This window comes from Equus caballus, chromosome 7 (assembly GCF_041296265.1).
Source record: "Equus caballus isolate H_3958 breed thoroughbred chromosome 7, TB-T2T, whole genome shotgun sequence".
Lineage (NCBI taxonomy): Eukaryota > Metazoa > Chordata > Mammalia > Perissodactyla > Equidae > Equus > Equus caballus.
In genome coordinates this window covers 68085932-68109431 of record NC_091690.1, presented here as the reverse complement: position 1 = coordinate 68109431, position 23500 = coordinate 68085932, and the positions used below count along the sequence as shown (strand labels likewise).

At 49.1% G+C, this 23500-nt stretch overlaps 1 protein-coding gene across 35 annotated transcripts in view; it reads right to left on the bottom strand.

Annotated features, from left to right (window-relative positions):
• TENM4 (teneurin transmembrane protein 4) overlaps positions 1-23500 on the bottom strand; it is a 2707421-nt gene that overhangs the window by 292195 nt on the left and 2391726 nt on the right. For 25 of the 35 annotated variants that reach the window (XM_070274304.1, XM_070274303.1, XM_070274305.1 and 22 more), the window contains one exon: positions 18889-19098. The exons of the other annotated variants lie outside the window; for them this stretch is intronic. In XM_070274304.1, the coding sequence (XP_070130405.1) occupies positions 18889-19098 (210 nt within the window). The remainder of the gene's footprint in view (positions 1-18888; positions 19099-23500) is intronic. 35 annotated transcript variants of the gene reach the window in all.

The window sequence follows — 23500 nt, the reverse complement described above, 5'->3', positions numbered from 1 at the left end:
CCAGTGGAAGAGTGAACAAGCATCCTGCACTCTGAGGGCCTGGGCAGCCATGGCCCCTCAAGCCGGTGCATTCATGCAGCTCTTCTTGGGACCCCTGGCTCGGTGTGTGCAGAGATCATGAGCTCGGGCATCAGACCCATGTGGGCTTGCCCCCTGACCTTACACAAACTGCTTGATCTCTCCGAGCCTCAGCTGTCTCACCTGTGAAAAGGGAATACTGCTGATGTCCCAGAATTGCTGCGATGATTAACCGAGACAAGAGACACGGAAACACTTAGCGCCACGTGCGCCTAGCACAGGTGCTCCTGTGGAAAAGTGTGGAGCTGTGAGAGGGGCCAGGTGTGTTGGAGAAACAAACAGTGGCACATTGTGGGCTGGCAGGTGGGCCTGCACGCGCAGGCCTAGGGACCTGCATGGAGCACTTGGCCAGGCTGCCAGGGGAGGGTGGGGGTAGGAGTGTCCAACAGGGGAGGATTGTTTTGTTCAGGTCTTGGCAACACCCATTGGGAGGTGACTTGAAAGCCGCCGGGCCTCAGGGCTGGGAGGCAGGAAGGCAAGCCCTGGCAGGGCGCCAGCTGGGATCCCACTAGAAGCAGGTGCTGGGGCAGGGCGGACACGGGAACACAGCCTGCTTGGCTCTTGGCGCCCACCCCAATGTGTCGTACAATCCAGAACAGGCTCTCCCTGCAGCCCGCGGCTGCCCTGACTCATTGTCACCTCACAAAGCTGTCCCTGAAGTGGGCAGGCAGCTGACTCTGATGGAACACAGACGGCATGCTTGGCCTGTCGTGAAACAGATTTTTTTGGATAAGATTCAACATTTTCTGAGCATCTACTATGTGCCAGGCCCTGTGCTTGATGCTTTGGTACACATGATCTCATTGGATCCCCATGACAACTCTGTGAAGTGGTTACTCCAATCCCTGAGCAGTGGTGAGTCTCGGGGTCACGGGGTCTTTTAAATATGGAGAAGCGTGGTGTGAGCCACCAGGAGGTCGGCCTGCAGTAGCGTTATGGAGAGCCTGGACTGATCACCCTCCCACTTCTCAGCCCCCATCTTCATTCACGAGTGAAGGCCTGTGGGCAGCACAGGGGGAGTTGATCCTCTAGGAGCCAGTGGGCGAGAGGACTCACTCCTTGTGCCTGCCATGCGACAGGCTCCCGGCTCATCTTCTCAAGAATACTACCAAATTCAGTCCTGACAATGCTCCCATCCCCTGAGATGAGAATTATTATCCCAGTTTGCAAAAGACAAAAATAAGGCTCAGAGAGGGAGATGGATCATCCAATGCTACGTGGCTAGGAATTGGAGAAGCGGTGATCGGAGGCCAGTTCTGGCTGACTCCAAAGCCTGTGCCTTCCTCAAAACTGTGTGTCTTTCCAAGAGAATGCCTGTAAGGCTGACATGCTCCAGCCTTCAAATGCAGTGGGCGTTCTGACCAGACTTTTAAATCCGATGAAACTCTCCCCTGAAGAGTTGGTGCACGATACTGTGAGGTCTTCCGAACAGACTCTTTCTTCCCACCCCAGAGATTTGCATCTGCTGCGGGCCCCAAAGAAGGGGACCTTAGGTAAAGACGCTTAATGAGTATGTTCCTTTCAGACAACAAGCACTCAGCTGTTCCCAGTCAGCAGGCAGCAGCCCCCCGAGCTGGGGCAGGAGGCCCAAAGGAAGGGGGTGATTTCACACCTCAACTTTAAAATTTTTCAGTCCTGGAAGAGGCATGTTTCAAAAGACTTTGACTCTTGAAAGAAGTGACACAGAAAAGGAAAGGAACCCTTAGTGTGGGGGTGAGGGGTTGGGCGTGGGTGTCTGTGAGCAGCAGGCGCTCATCCCAGGAAATGCCAAGATTGGAAATGTTCGACCCAACCTGCAAATGAGCAGGAAACCAGTCCAGCCCCCTGCTCCCCTCCTCCGCCCCTTTTTATATATTACTTCCTCTGCGTCAGCAGGAGAAATACACATTCAGCAAATACACATCATTTAATTGCTTGTCATAAATTCTCACCTGTCCAGAAGAACGGCGGTTTTCAAGGCATATTTGAAGACGATTTTTTTCCCTAGTAGAGATATATACCTAGATCTTTGGTGATAGTATAGATGACCTGTTCGTAAGTCTTAATGCAGGTGATCTCCTTTAATGGGCAAAAAGACAGTCAAGGATCTAGACGCCAAAACCAGAATAAATTAAGGGCAACAGATGGTAAGTAAATATTAGTATTCTCTATCTCCTGTCCTGTCCTTACAATGTTTCCATTTACTAAATAGTCTATTTACCAGGTATTTTAGTAATAACATCCTCTGTTTCTGAACATCTCTTTGGGAAATGCCAGGTGCCCCTGGGTGTGTGTGATGCGCCTGCTTGGCTGGAGAGCCTGCTACTGGGGACTGTGTTCCCGGGGCTCCTTCTGTGCAGCACACATACTTCAACATGCCTTATCTCACAGAAGCCACGTGACAGGCTGGAGAGGCCAGCGGAACAGGTGGGCTTATTCTTCCTTTAGAGATAAGGAAAGTGAGGGCTGAGGGGGTAGAGCAGCTTTCCCGTGTCACATGGCTAGTGAGGGGCAGAGCTGGGATTGGAGGTGAAAACCTGCCTCAGATGAACCAGCTGACACTGCGGTGACTCAAATTAAAATGTTGAACCTTCGAGGAAGCAGTTTGGGGTTCTTAATCCTGACTCAAGCAGAAAAAAACAGGAACCTGATTCTGGCACACACTTTCCTGCCCATCCCTAGCCATGTTCGCCCAGAGAAACGGTCCAGCAGAGGTTGTCTCCTTTGCCTGACCACGTGCCTGGGTCCCCAGGCTCTGAACAAACCAGCTCGCCCTCTCTGAAGGAGCTGCCTTGCTTTGAAATAACAAATTGAAGTTTCTTCTCATCCTGTGTCCTCCCAGCCCCTCAGGCCACCAGCAGCTTAAGGGCTAGGCTACAAGACAGCTTCAAAAGGGCAGAAATCACAGCGCATCTTCATCATCCACTGGAAAGTCTGCAGGGCAGGGCTTTTGATGGCAGCTGGCTGCCCTTGGTCTGTCATTCCTGGCGCCCAAGAACAACACTTGAGAGACAGGTCTGGATATCGGAGCCTGTCTGTTCGCAGATTCAGTGCTAACCGCAGCTCCGATCTTCGAATGCTTGTTATGTGCTGGGAGCTGGGCTAAGAGCGTTTCACCAACCGTGTTGATTCCTCGCTCGTCCTGCTAGGTGGGTATTATTATCCCCTATTATACAGATGAAGCGACCGAGGCTCAGAAGCCATCACTAAGCTGCCTGGGTCCCTGCAGTAAGCGGCAGAGCTGGGACGTGCACCTAAGCCTATCTGGCTTCAAAGCCTATACCAAAAACTTGTAATAAGAGGATAAAATCAAATTCTTTTCCATGTAATTTCTCTTCCATTAAGAACTGTACTTTTAGATAAAAGCAAGAGTAATTTTGGATAAACTTTTCTTCATGATCAAAGACATGATCAAAGATTCTCTATACATCTCTATGTATTTGACACACTCTGATATAATCAATAAGGCAATATTTACAGAGCTCCCTGTGTAAGTACAGGCTCCATGCACTCAGTGACCACATACCAGTATGGGCTGGACAACTCAGCCATAAATTTTGTCTATAAATAACCAAGTAGCTAAAGCCCAGAGAGGGGAACCAACTTGCCCAAGGCCACACAGCCCTAGGGCTCACACTCAGAACCAGGACTCCCCGGTCACAATAGCACCCTCCCGACCACAGAAGGCAGCAGCTTCTGTGTTTGATTGGACTGTGGTCCGGGTTCGAGGTGGGAAGTGGGCTGTGGGGGGAGTGGAGCATTTAGGAGCCCGGCCAAAGGCTTGAAAAGCAGAAGGCGACGGAGAAGGTTTTATTCCCAAATGCTGCCTCCCCAGCAAACTTTAAACAGAAAAGTTCGCCTTCACAATCTGTAGGAGTTTTCCGTGTTTCAGCTCACGCTGAATTGCTTCATGCTTTCGCTATAAACCTCCGACAGAGCGGGTGCGGGGGCAAGACTGGCCCAGCTTTAACTATGGCTGTGCCGTTGTAAAGCTCAGGTTACGGGGAATCACTTCTGGTGCCAAGGCAGTTTAACAAGTACGAATGCACGTAATTTGTTCCAGTCGTCCCGCCTCAGCACAGAAGGGCTATTTCTGGGTGGGGGTCTGCACACTCCTGCCCATGTGGTTCCCATTACCGAGTCCAGGGCCTCGCTGAAGTCCCCTTCCACACCCAGGAAGGGCCAGCTTTAATGCAACCGCTCAACGATCAGTTCTCTGTCAAGGTTCGGAGGGTTTCTCTATGCCCGCTTCCCAAAGCAGGGGAGGGTAGGATCTCACTAGAAAAAGGGCCCACCTCTCACCTGCCCCGAGAAACCTTTCCAAAAGCTCAGTTGCTGCTTAATCTCTCTCCATCCAACCCCATTAAAATTACTCTCACTTTTTCTTTTTCTTTCTTGAGGAAGATTAGCTCTGAGCCAACATCTGCTGCCAATCCTCCTCTTTTTGCTGAGGAAGACTGGCCTTGAGCTCACATCCATGCCCATCTTCCTCCACTTTATATGTGGGACGCCTGCCATAGCATGGTTTGCCAAGCCATGTCGTGTCCGCACCCGGGATCCAAACCCGCGACCCCGGGCCGCCAGAAGCAGAATGTGTGAACTTAACTGCTGCGCCACGGGCCGGCCCCTCTCTCACTTTTTATGTTGAAAACTTTTGAACCTACAGAAAGGTAGAAAGAATCATACAAAAACACGCATCTACCCTTCACCTAAATCTGGCATTGTTAATATGTTGCCGCATTGTTTTATCTCCCTCTATAACATTTTTTTCTGACCATTTGAAAGAAAGTTGTAGCCATTGGGACATGACATCAGCGTGCATCTCCTAAGAACAAGCACATTCTCCACATAACCACAACACCATGATCACAACTAATAAAATGAAAATGAACAACTATTCCATAACATCACCTAACATAAATACACACCATATTGAAAAATCTCCCCAAATCTTCCCAAAATGTCTTTTTACAGTCTTAAAAAAATTTAGGATCTAATTAAGACTCAAGTGTCGCACTTGGCTGTTGTATTTTTTTAGTCTCTTTTAATCAGAGGAGATTCCCACCCGCTGCAACACCCCTCTACTCCTTTTTTTCCATGATATTGACCATTTTGAAAAGTCCAGGCCAGTTGCCCCACAGCCTGCCCTACATTCCAGACGTGTCTTGTTTTCTCTTGATTAGACTCAGGTGTGACATTTTCGGCAAGCACACCTCATGCGGGATGGAATGTACTTATTGCTTTGTATTAGTGATCACTAAGTTTGGTCACTTTCTAAGGTGACGATTCTTGATCTCCCCACTGTAAAGGAAGCTTTTCCCTTTGTAATTAGTGAGTAATCTGTGACACCAAGTCCAGTCTCCTAGAATCAGTTATCCAGACTGTTTCCGCCCTCTCACCTCCCATCCATCCTTTGGTCTTAGCCTCCACATCCTGAAAATGCCCTTACCCAGGTCACCAAAGGCCACGTAGGTGCCAAAGTCAGTGGGCACTTGTCATGTTTGCATTCTGAACCCTCGCAGGGCTGTATGTTAGTGCCCAGAGCCCTCCTCGAGGCCGGGATCTCTCTGTCTGTCTCAGTCAGTCCTCTGGGGCCTAGCTCAGTGTTCGGCACGTAGCAGGTGCTCAAGAAATCTCTGTAGAGCAAATAAAGGAATATAGACACTGAGAGAAAGTCAGGATTGGGAATCAGAAGGCCTGCCTTCAGGTCCAGCTCTGCCATCCTTCACACAATGAAAGGGTTGATTTCAAGCAGTGGTTTTCATACTTTGAAAAGATGTTTAATATTTGAAGTTTCATTTTGGATATTTAAATAGGATCTTAGAAGCAAATGTAGGAAACTGATAAAAGGAAGCGAATTTGGTTGAAGCAGGTAGTGAAGGTCAAATGATGTCCTCACTAGTGTGGGGGCTTGGGGAAGGGTCAGAGAGGTTCAAGAAGGAGGGAGAGGGGTAAATTCTAGCTGGTCCTGACTGCCAGCCTAAGATGTTTGAATTGTAATCTTTAGTGTTAGGTTTCAGTAGGGAAAGCTGTGGTGGGGAAAATTAATCTGGTCACTGTGGGTGATAAATCTGGGGAGGGAAACAGCAAAATTAGGAAAGCCCAGTGCAGAGTCTGTGCAGGTGGAGACGGCAAGTCATGGCTATCCCTTGTCCTTTCTCCATCTCGGTATCCTCCTCGGAAGCCTTTGTCATCCTAAGGCTCTTTGAGTCTTTCTCTTTCATTACTCCACGTGTTCCTCCGTGCCAGGTAGAGCAGCGCATCACTCAATGAAGAGCAGGGTTAGCGCAGAGCGGCAGGGGCAGAGGCCTCCCCTGCTACGAGGGGCTGGGGCCGTTTGCTGAGTGATTCGTTGACCTGAGAAGCCTGTCCATTGTCCAGGCTTTAAAGGGCCCCGGCCCCTTACTATTAACCCAACTCAGGACAAAAGCCATCACCAGCTCAGACAAATAAGCTGCTTAGCCAGGCCTCATGCATCATCTTGTCACCCACACAGGGGCCCAACAGGGGTGTCTTAAAAGAGCTAAGAGCCGGAGTGCAACTCAGCGGTTTCCATTCAGGGGGATTCTGGCCAGGGGTCGGGGATTGCTGCCAAAATGTGCATGCAGCCTGCTCCTCAATGCAGAGGGGGCGGGTGGGAGAAATCTCTGATCTGAGGAGGAGGTTTCCCGAGACCTTTGGCTTCCTGAGGGTTGTTAAGAAAGAGGCACGATGGCTGTTGGAGGAGGGAAGGTGGCCTGGTTGGGTAAGAAGAGGTGGTGTTGAGCAGCCAGGCACACCTGCGATGCAAAATATCATTTGCTATCTGTGTGACCCCGGCCAAGTTATTGCACAGTTCTGAGGCTCAGTTGGGTAAAACAATAACCAGAACCACAATGATAACAGTAACAGCAGTGTCCATTTATGAAGACTTGACGATAACCAGGTACTTTGCTAAGTACTTTGCACACATTATTTTACATTGAATTCTCACACCTATGAGGTAGGTATTACTATTATACCTATTTTACACATGAGGAAAAATGGAAACTCAGAGGTGAAATCATTTGCTAAAGATCTTGGTGAATTATGGCAGAGCAAAAATTCCAATGTGTACTCTTAACTCTTCTGTTCTAGAGCCCACCAGCTGTACAGACTCAGGAGGGTGGGAAAGGTGAAGTGCCCACATAGCACCTGGCACCCTGTAGGTGCTCCCTGACGGGAGGTGCTCTCCTGTCACACAACCCAAAGGTGTGCCAGGTCCTTCTTGGTGCCTGAGGCTGTACCTGCCACCTTCCCTGCCTCAGTAGGCTCTGAGACTGGTGGAGTACAGAGCTGTCCCCAGGCCACGCTGCTCACTCCAGCCCCACTTCAAACCCCAGGAAAATCAAGTCTCCTAAAGAGGCTGCTCCCCAAGAGTGGCAAGAGGGGAGGGGAGACAGGCTCCTGCCACACTAGCTCTTTCTTCCTAGAGAGGCAGGCAGCCTGGCCTTCCACCACCACCCCCTGCCGCGGATCCCCGTGTTCCCTTCACTTGTCCTCTATGCAACATGGCTAAACAGAGGGCACAGAGGATTTCTGAGTGGAGCTCACTCTCCAGCCCAGGACCCTGCATAGAGCACCCACCTGGAAAGGTGTACCAAATGAAGGAATGAATGTCTGGGGAAATAAACACTTCAAGACCCCACAATTAGGCTGGGAGCATTTGGTTGCACACAAATAACTGACATGAAAAGTATGAACACCCAGTCTCCTCCTTCAGCCAGAGCCCTGTCTTCATCTGCTTGGGCCGCCATAACAAAGTGCCGTAGGCCGGGGGCTGAAACAGCAGACATTTGTTTCTCATCCTTCTGGAGTCTGGGAAGTCCAAGATCAAGGTTCCAGCAGGGTTTGGTTTCTGGTGCTTGCTCTCTTCCTGGCTTGACGATGGCCACCTTCTTGCTGTGTCCTCACGTAGCAGAGAGTGAGCCTGCTCTGGTGTCTCTTCCTCTTTTATAAGGACAGCGGTTCTTTTAGATCAGGGCCCCCCCTTTATGATCTGATATAACCTGATCACTTCCTTAAAGGACCCTCCCCCAGGACAGTCCTGGGGAGAGGGGATGGTCAGGGCTTCAACATATGAATCTGGAGGGGACACAGTTCAGTCCATAGCAGCCCTACAGATGCATAAAACTAACGCTCCCTTCCAGGCAGGCCTGCATGTGTAAACTTGCCTGTGCTCCTCGGGCGGTACCCTCTTTCTCCAGGAGGGTCCCCTGAACCTCCGAGTTAGCATTAAATCTCTACGGCCCCACACGCCCTGGCACCCTTGCCTGCCTGGTTCCCCTCAGGGAGGCCTGCTTTAGGGCAGAGCTGTTCAGCTGTGTGTCTGTCTCCCCAACAGCCAACAGGTAAGCCAACTGCTTTCTACTCTCCACTGGCCCTTGCACACAGTAGGTCTTTCACAACGATGTGCTGATTTGAATCAGTTCTGAAGGGTAAACAAGCTTCATTTCTTCCCATGTCACTCCCAATCAGAAAGACCTTCCCATGGTCTCACCCTAAGTTAATGAGGTTTTGTTGTGTTCAGAAGCCTTTGCTCCCAACATTGCCAGACATTCTCCACAGACCCCGTCCTGGGCACAGGGAATGTTCTCTGTCCCTTCAAGAACTGTGTTCATTTGCTGTGGCCATAGTTCCCTGGTGGGAGCTCAAAAGTAAACAGCTAGACAGAGCGGGAGGGCCTCTGTGCAGAAGGCCTGTGGCTGCCATGCTGAGGAGCTAGGCCCTGAGCCTGCCAGTAGCTGGAGACAAGCAGAGGGTCACCAGCAGGGCCTCTGTGATAGGGATCTGGGCTTTGGGAGGATCACCCCGGGACAGTGTGAGGATAGATTAAAGGGAGAGACGAGAGGAGGCAGGGAGGCCAGCGAGGATGCTACTGCCGTGGTCCAGGGCAGAGAAGACAGAGTGGGAATGTTTCAGCTAAGTGGAGCAGAATTCTGCAAAACTAGCAAGTAGGTAAGTATCACCTCAACTTCCACCTTTGCTCATTCTCAGGATGACGGCAGACAAGTGATCACGACTTAAATTTTGATCAGATAACCTCCTCACCAACTAAAAAGATACTCCATTCTTTGCCAGACATTCAAAGGGGAGACCAGTGAACACCGAGCCCCCGCTGACATCTCAGTGTCTTAGATGTTATCCTATCTCGCCTTTGAGACAACCCCAGACTACTGTTCTTACGTCCATTTTACAGACGGGCCATTGGGGAGAGGGCAGGTCACACGGTGAGAGGGGAGGGAAATTTGGTTCACATCAGGTGGGCATTCCCCCAGCGCCTCTGCTGTGGCCGTTGAAGAGAGGTCTCTGAAAGTGCAAATATCTGTGTTATTGTTGTTAGCCTGTGCAGCAGCTTCCCACAGTTATGGATAGAAATACGAGCTGCTCAGGAGAGAGGGGGTGAAGCATAAACGAATTACCAGTCATTTTCGTCTCCTTTCAACTCTGGGGGGAAGGCCAGCTGAGCAGAAGGAAAAGGATCACAGCGTTTCATGCAGTACCAAACAACACTCAGCTCCTGGAACCACGGGGAAGGGAGGCAACGCGGCAGCTCCAGCAAGGAAGGCTGAAGCTCTGTGTCAAAGGCCCCATGCTGCGTGTTTAGCTGCCTTGGGCTCACTCTACACCCCCTCACCCCCCAATTCTCTGGAAATTACACAGGAGGAGGATGAAGGCTCAGGACTCCCAGACAGAGCTGTTAATTGTTGCACCTCCTCCAAGCCTGGAGGGGTGCGAGTGTAGGATCTGCCTTCCTTCCAGAGGTATCCGGCCCCAAACTTTTGGGTTCCAGAAGGGGAATAAGGAAACTAACATTCACTGGGCACCTATGATGTAGCAATCACTGTGCTAGAAGCCTTGCCCCTATTTTCTCATATACACAACAATTTTGTGAAGTACTATTAAAACCAATATCTATTTTACAGAACAGGAAACTGAGACCCAGAGAGGTTAAGCAACTTGCCCATGGCTACACAGCACAACAAAGGATCTGTAGGCCTCCGTCACCTGTCTTTCCCTCCCATGGCTCCACATTGTGTCATTTCTGTTTTTCCTCAGGCTTTGGTCCTTTTAGGCCTTTTAAAGCAGAGGGAATGTGTTTTTAATTGTTTAGTCTCAAGCACCTATATAAATAATGGCAGTTCAGAGAGAGAGGGAGGAGGGGAGAAGGGAGGGGGAGAACAGGGAGAAGGGGAAGCCGCATGGTTTTCTGGTCCAAACTGGGAGCCATTAGGCAGTAATGGGGGATCCAGCTGAGCTCAAAGCCCTCAGCTCAGACCTAATGACAGGGACAGAGGGCAGGAGCTATGAGGGGGAGGGTGGGAACAGATGGCTCAGAAAAGACCACACTCAGGAAAGAGAAGAAGGGTGGGTCCTGGGAGCAGCAAGTGATGTCTCTTCTCAAGGTGAGCAGGCCATGGGGTGGCATTAAAAGCCTAGACAGAGTACTTAGACAAAGCCGTGGAGTGGCGTGTCCTACGGACATGAGTTTAGGAGTCCACACACTATGGACAGACATTAGATCATACTGAATCACATGAAGGAGAGCTTCCATCTTTCAACCCTTTCGACGACGTTGAGGAACTCTCCGTTTGGTACTAGTGGATTTTTAACACCTGACGCTTGCCGATGTCTGTCTTTAACAAAGAGAAGCGAATCTCTGCTCAGTGTCCTTCAGCAGGCATTATCTGCCTAGAATGTGATAACTGGCTTTTGCTGTATTTATTTTTACAGCTACCTTCTATTTATGGCAAGTGAATTGCAGCGGGAAATATACGATTTCCTTTGAAAATAAATGAATTCACTTAGGTAAAAAAAGTTTGAAAAAGGTGGCAGTTTGAAGGAAAGTGAATAGCCGTGTAGGTGGGCACACCACGCTGTCAGACTCTGACACTGACACACAAATGAATAAGGCTTAGGAAATGTTGATCTCAGCCAGGTCTCTCCCTGCCCAGACTAGAAAGCTGAGGGACCAAAGGACAAGGCTCTTGCAAGGTCACAGGGCAGGTGAGAGGCAGAGCTGGCCTCAGAAGCCGGGTCTGCTGCCCCCAAGCGTGCGCCTTCTCAGGAGCAGGTTTCCATGATAACTCTCCAGGCGAGGTTTATAACCGAAGACTGAGCTTACAGGGATGGCAGAGCCTCGCTGGTTGGTTGGATGGACCAACCATGAGCAAATCCAAAACTTGTTCAAAGCTGCACAGCCAAAGGGACAGCTCTGTGCCAGCTGCCTCCCTCTCTCGGCACGCCTCCTCCAGCGTACAGCACAACGGTGCTCACCATACTCCACATTCCGCCAACCTCACAGCACCAGGCTGCGGATGCAAAGAGATGACGGAGGGGAACGCGCTCCGGGAATGCGCGGGCTACGCAAATGTTAGTTATGCTAATCTCCCAAACTCTCCTTGGCCTCCTTCCAGGCGCCTCTTCAACAACCAGGGCCCTGAAGTGTCAGGAGATGCTTTAAGATGTGGTCTGGTGTCCCCAAGTGCTCCATGGAGCCCGCCGCTAACATTCCAATGGGGACACAAACCAGGCTTAGTTTCCAGATGGAAAAAGCCCGGACACATGTCTGATGTGCCTTCCTTGGGGGGTGGTCTAGGAATTCCTAGATCCAATCAAGCCGTATGCCAAAAATTTTATTTTTATACCTTTTAATGCAACGGTATTTGGGGAAATTAGTGGAAAACGAGCTGCAAAGAGTTGACAACTGTGTCACATGAGTGACTAATTAGAGGGCCCTGGTTCTCCCAAGATGTTCAGTTACATTAATTCAAAACGTGACCTGTTTATTTTGCAAGGTCAGGAAGAAGCCTTACCTCCTAGAAAGCCAGCGTGGCAATTACAGTCACCAGAGTTTGCCTGAGGTCACGTATGAGAAAGGGCTTTGTACACTGTACAAAAACAGAAGTGACCCCATGTGGTTGTCCCCACTGCCCCCTATCAGGGTGGCGTAATCGTCTGCCCCTGAGGGGCAGCCACAGGTGAGGGCTTCTCTGTCGAGGGAGGTACCTGGTAAGGTGGAGTGGGCCTGGAATCCTGACTGTGAACTTGGGAAATCCCTTCATCTCTGTGAGTCTCCGTGGGTATATCAAGCATGTGGCTCAGTGCACTGTTCCCAGGGGGATAGTTTTGTGTGTGCATGTTGAGGGGTGGAGGGTGGAAAGGACAAAGATTGAATATGAGCTTTTCTTCCATTTTGATTTTAGCACCTACAGGTGCTCAGCAGGGAAGACCCAGCCTCGGACAAGGCCCACCTCAAGGAACTTGCAGTTGAACGTGGAAACGAGACATGGGAATAATGAGGTAACCAGACTGTTAGGGAGGAGTCGGTGCAGAAGACAGCAGGGAGTCCACATACAGGCTGTCAGGAGAGGTGCCTGAAGAACTCAGAGTTGCCGAGCTCTAGACTTTGGAGAACCAAGCACCTGGCCTCTTTCCTCCTGAATTCCCAGGCCTGTGAGCCAGCCAGCCTGCTGGCGCTGTCCTCCTGGGCTCCCACATCAACAGCATCTGGCCTTTCCCAGTGGTCCCTGTGGGTAAACAACACACGCTTCTCTCGAGCTTCCCCGTCAGGGACTTGCACCTGCACCATGCCTTCTAGTTATCAAGTTACCTAGTTATCTCCACACCCAGGGGCAAGTTACTACACCTTTCTAAGTCCAGGTACCCTCATTTAAAAAAAGGGCACAATTCAGGATCACCCTCCATTAGCCACCATTCCAAAACCCCAAAGCTCTAAGACTGGAAGTGTTATCCAAAGTCTTTTGGCGGCAAAACCTGACCTGAACTGACATGAGGCTCAGAGTCATTTTTTTTTATCCCACTAGTGTGACTAATCATATGTTTCACTGCAGAAATACTGACACCTTTGATTACTGTGGACCATGCCAGCACTCTAGGAATGCTAGAAAGAATACAATACATGTGCTGTATTTTCTTTCTTAATTCTGAAAATTTCTAAATTCTGAAATGCATCTGACTCCAAGTTTTATTAAGAGATTTTGACCCCATAAATTAGATACCTATTTTGTAGTCCGTTTTCTTAGAATGCCCTTCACCCCTCATCTGTCTGGAAACATCCACAAACATTTCAAATGTCATCACGAATGAATGAATGAAGAAAGAAATTTTTCTTGCTACTAGGAGTTAGGTATTTAACTTATCTACATAGCCAGTATAAGAATTTATTTACCAATAAGAGTCTTTTGATGCAAGAGAATTGAGAGGAAAGGTGAACAAAATTGCCTGAAAATATCATATGCTCCATGACCCTTACCCTTGGAACTCGGGAAGCATACAGACTCAAGTCCCTGTAGTTGGCACGTAGAACAATGGAAACAGGTTTTGACCTCATTGGCCACTTCTCCTCAACAGTAGGAAACAGGCACAATTTTGCATTCTGATTTCACAAGCTGACTTAAAAGGACCCTGGCAGACTCCTGCAGGGGAATCTGGATAGCTTCTAAATTAAGTTAAAATTTATGTTTTGTTTTGTTTTGTTTTAAGAAAACACTTTTGGAAGGAGCTTGCATACATAGCCGTGTTTCCCATTTAGAAAGAAAAATAAACTCTCCTCTACTGGATTGGAAGTCAAAACAAAATAATCCCAGATGCTTAAGACCCCGAGAAAGTCAATGAAACTGCCAAACAACAGTGATGTTGACCAGTGTGACAAGCCTGAGAAATGTGGAAGGTGAGGCAGGAGAGTCCAGTGCTGGGTGCTGGGCGGGGTGGGGGGGGGGGAGAGCCATGGACGGCCAGCATCCAGGGCTTGGCTCTCAAGAGGCAGCACTAAAATTTAGGGTCTAAGTCATCTGGTCTGACCCTTATTTGAAACCCCCACGGGACTCACAGAAACACCATGAAAGATTCTACTCTATGGTGTCAGATTTGGGGTTCAAATCTGGCTCCATCACTTAGAAGCTGTGTGATTTAAGGAAGCTACTTAATCTCTATTACCCCAATGAGACTAGAAACGGTGATGTTACAGGGTAGATGCGAAGATTCAAGGAGAGTCAATGAGACAAAGCGCTTCACACACAACAGGTGCTTCATAAAGGTTTGTGAGGTGAATAACAGGAATCCGACAACTCGGAATCCTTAAAAAGTCAGCTTTCCTTTGGGGCAATTCCTCTTCTTCAGCCTCCTACTAAGGAGAAGACATAGACACAAAAGGATCTGGTACTGGAAACAAAACAAATCCAATCGAAAAAGAAAAAACAAAGAAAATAGGGGCTCTGGAGCTTGGGTGTGGGTTTGGGTTTGGCTTGGATGTGAATCTTTGCCATGACCCTTAAGAGGAGCTTTGGGCTGGACACTAGCCCTTGCTGGGCCTCAGTTATCTGAGCCGAGAAACAGAGAGAAAAGGAAGCTCAAGTAAGATAATGCTTTAAAGAAAAGACACCTACAGAAGGTGCTCATTACATACAAATTCTCCCACTCACCCCTACCTCACCTGGGCTTTAAGAAACTGACAGCCTTCTCTGAGCTATTTATTCCCTGACTCACTTAAATATTAACCCCCAAGTTTTTAAAGCTCCTTTCCTTTAGAATTCAGATTAGAACAATTCACGGAACATTTAATATTTATTCTGAAAAGTTTCCACGGGGTAGGGACAAAGACCTACTTAATCCTAATCACTTCCTTAGCTGTTCAGCTGTGACTAGGTGATATTTTAGTGAAATTTTTCTTTATGCATATCAGTGATTTCTGACGGTTATCCGCGGGAACGGATTAGGATTTTGATGACAGAAAGAGCTCCTTCCCCGTTTTCTTTTCCGCAGGGACGATGAGCTTGTCTGTAACGCCCCATGTGTTCTCCTTGCACTTTACATGGGGATTTTAGCAGGGCGGTTCTGGGGCATCACGGTCCTGGGATGGCAGGCTTGGGCTGGAGTTGACACAGCTGTGGGCAGAGGGTCTCTTGGGGAGTCACTAGCGAGCCAAGCGGAGCTCCCGGGAAGGCCGGCTCCCAGCGGGTCAGCTCGTGCCTGCAGGGTGCTGAGTCAGCTCCCACCAGAGGAAACTGCTTCATTTTCACCCCTTAGGAGCCCGAGGGGTTGCCTTTGTCATTGAAAGGACGGCCTGATTAAGTCTCAGGGGAAGCTGGCCTCTCAAGGAGCCAGAGCAATTGATCCGGTTAGGGTGGTCTCTAAAGCCTTAAATTGACTGAAGGGAAAGAGGGTGTGGAGATGGGGAATGGAGATAGGGAAGTTTATCACCGTTACCATTTTTTTCCTGACTTACCTTATTGAGGTCACATTGATTTATAACATTATGTAAATTTCAGGGTTACATCATTACATTTTGGCTTCTACATAGACTGCATCGTGTTCACCACCAAAAGTCTAGTTTCTGTCCATCACCATACAGATGTCCCCCTCTACCCCTTTCACCCTCCCCCACCCCTTCCTCTCCAGTAACCACTAATCTGTTCTCCACATCTAGTGTGTGTTTGTTTATCTTCCACATGAATGACTTCAGACAGTATTTGTCTTTCTCCCTCTGACTTATTTTGCTTAGCATAATACCCTCAAAGCTCATCCAGGAAACTCCACAGCAACCTCGGATGGGTTTCCCCATTTCACAGATGGAGCAACTGATGATCTGAGAGGTTAGGTACTTTGCCCAGGGTTGCATATCTGGGGCGCCCTTTCAGAAGGTTTGACTCTACGGCCCCTGTTCTCTTGGCTGCACTGTGGTGCTTACACAGTTTGTATTGCTTGCTCATTCACTCATTCACTCATTAAATTAACACTACAGAAAAAGCATCTGTAAGGCCAGGCACCAACTTGTTGGAAGTGGTTGTCCCTGGGAGGAAGGATTACCCGAGGACTTCATGGTTTACCTCACTGTATTGTCTGAATGTTAACAAGCATGGTTACTCTGATAATTGACGAAAACAATAGAGACAGTCCCATTCAAAGAATTTCACATTTTTTTTTCCTTATGAAAGAAAAAAATCAAACTAAACCTTACAAACAATGATTGGGCCCACTGCGTAGCAGGGCTCACGAATCCTTCACTCGCTAGTGCTGGGTCCATCCTAGTACCAGCAGGTCCTTCGGCTCCCAGAAGACCCCTCAGTTTGGGGTCTCAGGGGACAGGAAAGTAGCAGGCAGGGTCCAGCTGTGGAGTGAGACTCACTGGCTCTCTCACGACCCACCAACCCCAGAGCGGCAGACCACTAAGGACCCAGACACTCCCTTCAGGCATGGGACACATTTATTACGAACCTTTAGAGTGACACACTCAGAGCAAGGCCCCAGGGAAGGAATCTGAGTAGTCTCCAGGTCCCCTGGGGAGCAGGAGCACAGAGGAGCATAACCTAGCAGACAGCTGCAGGCCACAGTGCCCCCCCTTCCCGGTACATCACTAACGCAGTGATGCCATCCACTTGCTGCAGAACTTGCAACAAAGGGATTGCTCTTGTTCAGTTAATTAGCAAAGCAAGAGATCAAGGACTTTAATCTCCTGCCTTCTCTTTTACCTGCAAGGCTTATTTACTCAGAAATAAACAAAGAATATCACCATATATATGTGTATGTATATATATATATGTATATATATACACATATTTTTTTTCGCAAGCAGGCTTAAGGCGGCTAACGACTGGCACACCTTTGTGAGCACCACATGACACTGATAAAATCCGAGTACCTTAGAGATTGCTCCATCATTGGAAAGATGGGGAAACTGAGGCCTGGGGAGGGACAGTGATTTGCCAAGGACAAATAGCCAGTGAGCCACAGAGCTGGACCCGGAACCCAGGTCTCCTCCTGCTCAGTCCAGCGTTCCTGGCTCTGTGTACGGTTTGAAACATGAGCAGCTAAAAGGTATAGAGGAGCAGGGACACTAAACCACCAAAAAGACACTTCCCTCTGGAGCACAGAAGGAAAGGCCCTGGGGGATGGTTTGGTTTTTGGTCACAGAGAATGCAGGCCCTAAGATCCTGTCAGAAGTGAACCATTAGGCCCCAAACTGCCTCTCTGATTTTCAAAGAGAGCAGTGGCTGGGAGAGGTCCTGGCTAGGGAAGGGCGGGGGGAGGGCAGGAAATAAACCTTCCTTCTTTGTCACTGGGGGGGTGACAACTCTCCTCAGGCGACATCTACCATGTGGCCTTCCACACCCTTCCCAGGTTTATGCCTATTTACTGGCCAGGTTCTGAGGCATAAAAGAGCTGGGGGCAGCATCCCCATCACCCTACCTCAGGTCCTTTGTCCGTGTTTTCCCTCTGCCCAGAATGCCCTTGGTTATTAGTACCCTTGGTTATCTCTGCCTGGCACCCCCTACTTAATCCTTCAGATCCAGCGCCTCCTCCAGGAAGCACTGCCCGATTCCCTCAGGTGAGCGGAGGTCCCCCTCCTCAGTCACCCACACACTAGGTTCGCACCTCCCGTATCACCTGGGGCTATAATGATCTACTCCAACAGAAAAGGAGTCTGACTGTTTTGGGGCATTACTAGGCGCCAGGTAGTGTGCTGGGCGCTTTCACATAAGGGTCTCTCAATCCTCTGGAGGGAGGGGGCAGTGACGGGGTGTGACTAACATTTACTAAACTCCTCTATCCCAGGCACTGGGACGAGCCCTCATCCTCATGGAGGGTACTCGATGGCCCCCATTACTTTTGCTTGAGGAGACAAGCTTGCAGAGGCAGTGTGACTTGTCCCACAAACTCCCACAGCCATAAAGCTTATATTTAACACAAAGATGCCCATGGACCCTGCCTTATGTCTTTGAATCCCTGCCTCCTTCTGGAATTTAGTGCCGTACAGGCACTTATAAAATAAATGTGTGCAAAATCAACACACAACCTGCAGTGTTATTTGTGGGGAAAGTCTTCTTTTTCCTCCTTTTCTTCGAGAATCAGGAAATCCTGGGGCCATTAGGAAGATTCCAGGTTACCTCAAGTATCTCATTCCCCCTTTTGGAGGCCTGAATCCCCTCTAGGGCATCCTTGCAAAGAAATGGACTGGCCTCTGCTGGACACAGAGAGGGCAAGCACCTTTGCCCATGTTACACAGCCCCTGATCAGGGGCTAAAACCTGGATCTGCTGGCTCCTGGTCAGCCTGGGGCTCTTCCACCATACCCCCAACACCTCCTCTCCTTACAGAAGTCAGTGCAGAGCTGAGAAGAAAAGTGTTTATTATGGGCAGATCCAGGCTTAGGTTCAGTGTCTGTCTCTGCAGCCAGCAGCCAGCTTCAAGGCCCTCTGTCTCAGGGCAGTGTGAAAGTCAAGAACTTTCAAAGCCAGAGCTGGGCTCCAGGTAGTATCTTTTCTCTCAGTTTTCTCATGGTTAATGGGGACATAATAATACCAGTCACTGAGGCAGGGCTGTGAGGAGGGAGGGTTCAATAAAACGACAAGTGGCAGTGGCTGGGACAGTCCCTGGCACATAGTAGGTAGCCAATCGGTGCACTTTCTGTTTTAACCTTTCTTTTCCTTTTCTGTGTCCATCTTTGTCTCTGTATCTTTGCCTGTCTCAGTCTCTATCTGATGTTTCTGTCTCCTTGAGCCTGTGCATCTCTGTCCGTGCAGCACTGTCTGCAAGACGGACGTCTGTCACCGGGCTGGGGACAGCGGCTCCCAAACCACTCCCCCCGTCCCCGCCCCCCGCACACCCCAGCGGTGCAGCCGGGCAGGAGCTAGGCTGCCCGAGCCGCGGAGCCGCGCCAGGCCCCCGACAACCCCGAGTCCCCCATGCACCGGGCCCCTCCGCCCCTGCAAGCGGCCCAAGCAGGCATATTAATCATTATCGCCAACGAGAGGAAAAAAAACCCCACAGAAGTTAGGAAGAGAGAAGGACTTACCGTTTGCAGCGACCCCCAGGCTGGCGGAGCCACTTTTAACTAAGAATGAATTAGGGACAAACTCTTCCTCAGAGTCTGAGTCCTGGGTTGGCTGGGCCACACCGTTGCCTAGCAACCGCCTCTGGCTCTCATTGGGCGGAGGGGAAGGGGGCGGGGAGGGGGACTGCTCAATAGGGGTTGATGAAGCGGATGAACAATGCAAGGGAGCACCTGCGAACCACAAAGACAAACACAGACAGAAAAAAAAATAATGAAAATTGGTTTTGAGGCACACGGGGAGGGGGAGGGAGCAAAATAAAACACGCATCAACGGCGGGATGGGGGCTTTCAACACTGGGCGATCTACTGCACACGTGGCCCCCGGGACCGGGCTGCTGCCTCCGTAAAGAAAGTTGGCGCAAACGCCTTCTGAAGAGCTGGGGCCTCGGCCTCTGTGCAGGAGTCTGCACGGCTTGTAAAGAGGGCATCTCCGAAACAAATGAGAAGCCCTACCTGCTTTGCCTGTTCTCTGGGAGAGGCCTGAAAGCCTGGGGTCTAGTCCTGACCCTGCTGTGTTATCTATCACAGGCCTGCCCAGCTCTGAGCCTCAGTGGCCTCACTGGTAAAATGAGCAGCCGCCTCGGGTGATCGCTGAGCCCCTGCAAGCTGGCCATTCTGTGATGTCACCGAAGTGAAATGATGTTCTTATTAGTGAGATTTTAATCCGACATGCCTGGAACAGGCTCTCGGCGGCCTCATAAAAGGTAGAGAGGGCTGGAGAGAATGATCCGGGGGCCCCCTCCACCGCTGGCATTCTAGGATTCCAACACACTAATGTTTTACTTTTCTAAGAATCTAACATTTTAAAATTCTTAAATCCTGGCATTCCCTGCAAACACCTTGAGAGCAAGAACTTTAGCAGTCTTTTTCACTTCTGTCTCCCCAGAAACTACCATAGTGCCTGGCACATAGCAGACACTAAATAAATATTTGCTGATGAGACGAATTCCAGGGGTCTAACATACTAAGATCCTTAAAGTCTAATATCAAAAAATCCTATAATTTTAGGACACGAGCATTCTGTAAATTCCAAGATGCATGAAGTCAGTATGTTTGACTCCAAGTTCCTAACGTGTCACAGCCCTCCGATTCTAAAATCCCAGCTTTCTATAGGTCTGTGAGCACACTCCCAGCTCTTCAGAAGGAGAAGATGATGGCCCGGGACAAGACCTCTGAGATCAATCTGCAGTCCTATCTGTGGCAGGCCTTTAGACATGTGCAGTACATCGTCTACAAGAGAGGGAACATAAGCACAGACATATAAAGTATACAGTACAAGGCAATGCATCCACTCCACAGCGAGGGCTGCCCCTTTTCTCCCCCCTGGACTGATAGAAGGTTTAAAACACAATCAGATCCATCCAGCTTTGCAAAGGGACTGAGCCTTAGGAAACAGTACAGCGCAGGCATGCCATCGTAAGATTCGGGAGGGCTCTGCAGAGGAGGTGGCACAGAGAGCTGCTGGTTATTGGAAGAATCCCCAGCTTTTTGTGGTCTGTCTACCAAGAGAAGCTCACTCAGTTCATAGTCACCAAATCCTGCAGGATTTTGCAGGTTCCATGACGTTATGACAACCCCCGAGCCTAACCACATGTGACAGCATTTTACAGAGCTGCTGTGTATGCCATTTGGCTGGTTCATGTTAGAAATTCAGTAAGTGCAGTTGAGGCTGTAGGAATCAATGACCAAAGTACCATCTGGGGTGGCTTCTCCAACTGTGTTTTGGTTTACCTAAAAATCTGGGCTATGAGTCACCTTAAAATCATCCAAACCAGTGTTTCCGATTCACCTTTCGAGAACCTTCCCTGACACCATTTACCAGCCAGCACTACAGGGTGATCACTTCCTTTCTCTGAAGTCACCTTGTCTTTAGTTCAGATATCATGTTTGTGCTGCTATATTTGCAGTCATCTGTATCTGTCCCTCACATAGAAGTATGTGGTGCATTCTTGGGGTAAGCGCGTTCTGGGGTGGGCTTTGGAGTTCAATAGAATTGGGGTTTGCATCATGATTGACTGATCTTGGGAAAATTACATCTAATTCCTCCTTTGTAAGTTGGGCATCCTCCCAACCCCCCCCCCCCCCCACCAGATAATTGTTGTGAAGACTAAAGAGACTCTGCGAGCACACAGTATGCAAGAGCAAAGTAGGAGCTCAGGGTCAGTGCTCACCAAATGTTTACTAAATTGAATGAAACCACCCCACGAAGAACCCCATTCATGATTCCCCTTCCCCTGCGGTTGGTCCCAGTTTTGGAAAGATTTTGTCTGCCAGGCTGCATTTATTAAGCAAATATACGTTGATTTCCTCGTCTTTTATTAACCAAAGACATCTTATAATCTCTAATCAGAGCTTCTGATGGGCTTCAGATAACCAGCACCACACCACGCTGAGCTGTTAGAATTTCAGACGAAAGTTAGGAAACACGATATGTTGTTCCAGGGTGCTTGTTACAGCCTCTTCCTGAGTAAATCTGTCAAGCTTTATGAAATAAATAGTTCCAGAACTAAGTAAATTGTTCCATCACAAACTTCAGAGACCCTAGGCCGAGAATAGCACGATATCTTCCCAGGCTTCACGCCCGTTTCTCCTCCCTTCCATCTGATCGTGGGCCTGTCCTCAGGCCTCCAGGATTGCACTGAATATTCATAACCTAAAATTCAAAGCACCTAAGAAGGCGCCAGGCCCTTAGTAGGTGCACAATAACTCATGAGGTTTCTGTGAAGTACAGATATTATTGGAAACATGTTAATTCCCTCCCTCTTATTCATCAGCAGCTTTTAATTTCAGTGGTCCCACAGGAGGGTGTGCAGAACCATCTCCTGCGGTGCAAAAAAATATTTATTTTTTTATCTTACCCTTTTTGAATTTCTATTTTGTATGTGTTTTATAAGGTATCTAATACATTAGTGCTTGAACTACATGTAATGAAATGCATTGTGGTACCAGTCCGGCATCTACAGAAACAGGGTAGGGCTGGATCAAGAATATGAGCTCTGGAGCTGGACCACCTACATTTAAACTCTAGTTCCGCTATTTGCTAGCTCAGTGACCTTGGCAAGTTACTTCATGCCTTGTGCCTCAATTTTCTCATCTATATAATGGAGATAAAAAATAAAAAAGAACACCTACTTCACAGAGTTGATCTGAAGATTAAAGGAGTTAAAACGAGTAACATGTTGAGAATAGCGAGGCAGCCAGTAAACACCTAAAACCGTGAGATGTCGCTCTGTATAAATATGTATGTATAAAGTGAGGGGCACGAACTTCATCTTTTTTATAAGAGCAGCACATGATCACAAAAGTATGGCGAACACTGTTTCATTCCACAAACATTTGTTCAACGGCCACTGGTTAGGCTAGAAGGTGAGCGGGGTACAAACTGTGAGAAACGAAACCCCAAAGGAGCTGGTGGGGTTGGGGAGAGAGTCACGTGGGGCTCTAAGCAAGGCAGAGGTGGCACCTGTCAGAATAGAAGATGGCTCAGTGCAATGGGAGGGTGGGGAAGGGCAGTCATTTCAACTGGAGGAACCGAGAAAGTCTTGCTGGAGCCGCAGAGGATTCCAGTGGGAAGAGATGAAGAGATGGGCACGTGAGCATCTGTGGCAGAGGGAGGAATACTCCAGCCCAAGGCCCTCAGCCTTCACCTGGTCTCAAGCAACCTGCCTACACGCCTTTACCTCTTAAGTCTTGTGTATTACCATTAACTTCTCACCACATCAGCCGAGACTTGCTGAGATACGCTCACCTGCTCACATTTCCACAAACCCACGGCTCTCTCTTTTGCCGAGTTGCACAATTTCATGGTACCGTTTGCATTGAATCTATCTGAGTGGCACCCTCTGGAGCACAACTATAAAGTTTTGCCTCTGAGCTTTTTTGCACGTGCTGTTCCTTCTCCCTGAGCATTTCCCTCCCTCTTTTCTTTTCCTCATCACTACCACCCTGTGTGTCCCACTAGCTCTCACTCAGCTGTAGGGCTCACCCTCATGATCACCTCCCCCAGGAAGGCTTCCCTGATGCCTCAAGCCTGGGTTTGGCACCTTCTGGAAGCTCCCACAGCTCCTGTACTTTCCCTGTTGCCACACTTCCACACTGCAACATTTACTTGTCCGTGTCTGACCACTAGCCTGCCTGCCTTCTCTATTACCGTATTCCCCAGGGTCTAGCACAGGGTCTGGTACACAGAAAGCACTGGTAAATACTTGCTAAATGAAGAAAGGACGGAAGGAAGGCAACAGGGAAGGAGAGAATACCTTGATTATGGCACAAAACATCGATGTAAAGAGAGCGGTGAGATATGAATCTCTGAACAGTAGTTTTAGGCCTTGAACACTAGGAAACAGAAATCAGACCTTAACTGGGGAGTCGTGGAAGTTTTTAAGGCAGGAAGGTGACAAGACCCGAGTTTTGTTTTAGAAGGATCTGCTCTCTAAACTTAAGGCATCTGCTTAGCCACCCAGATCTCCTTTCTAATTGGCTCAGCTCAGCCAGGATGCTGAAAGTCCACAGGACCTGGGCTTGCCTAGCTGTATGCTCATGGAGGCAAATCAGGATGCCTGATGCCATGGGA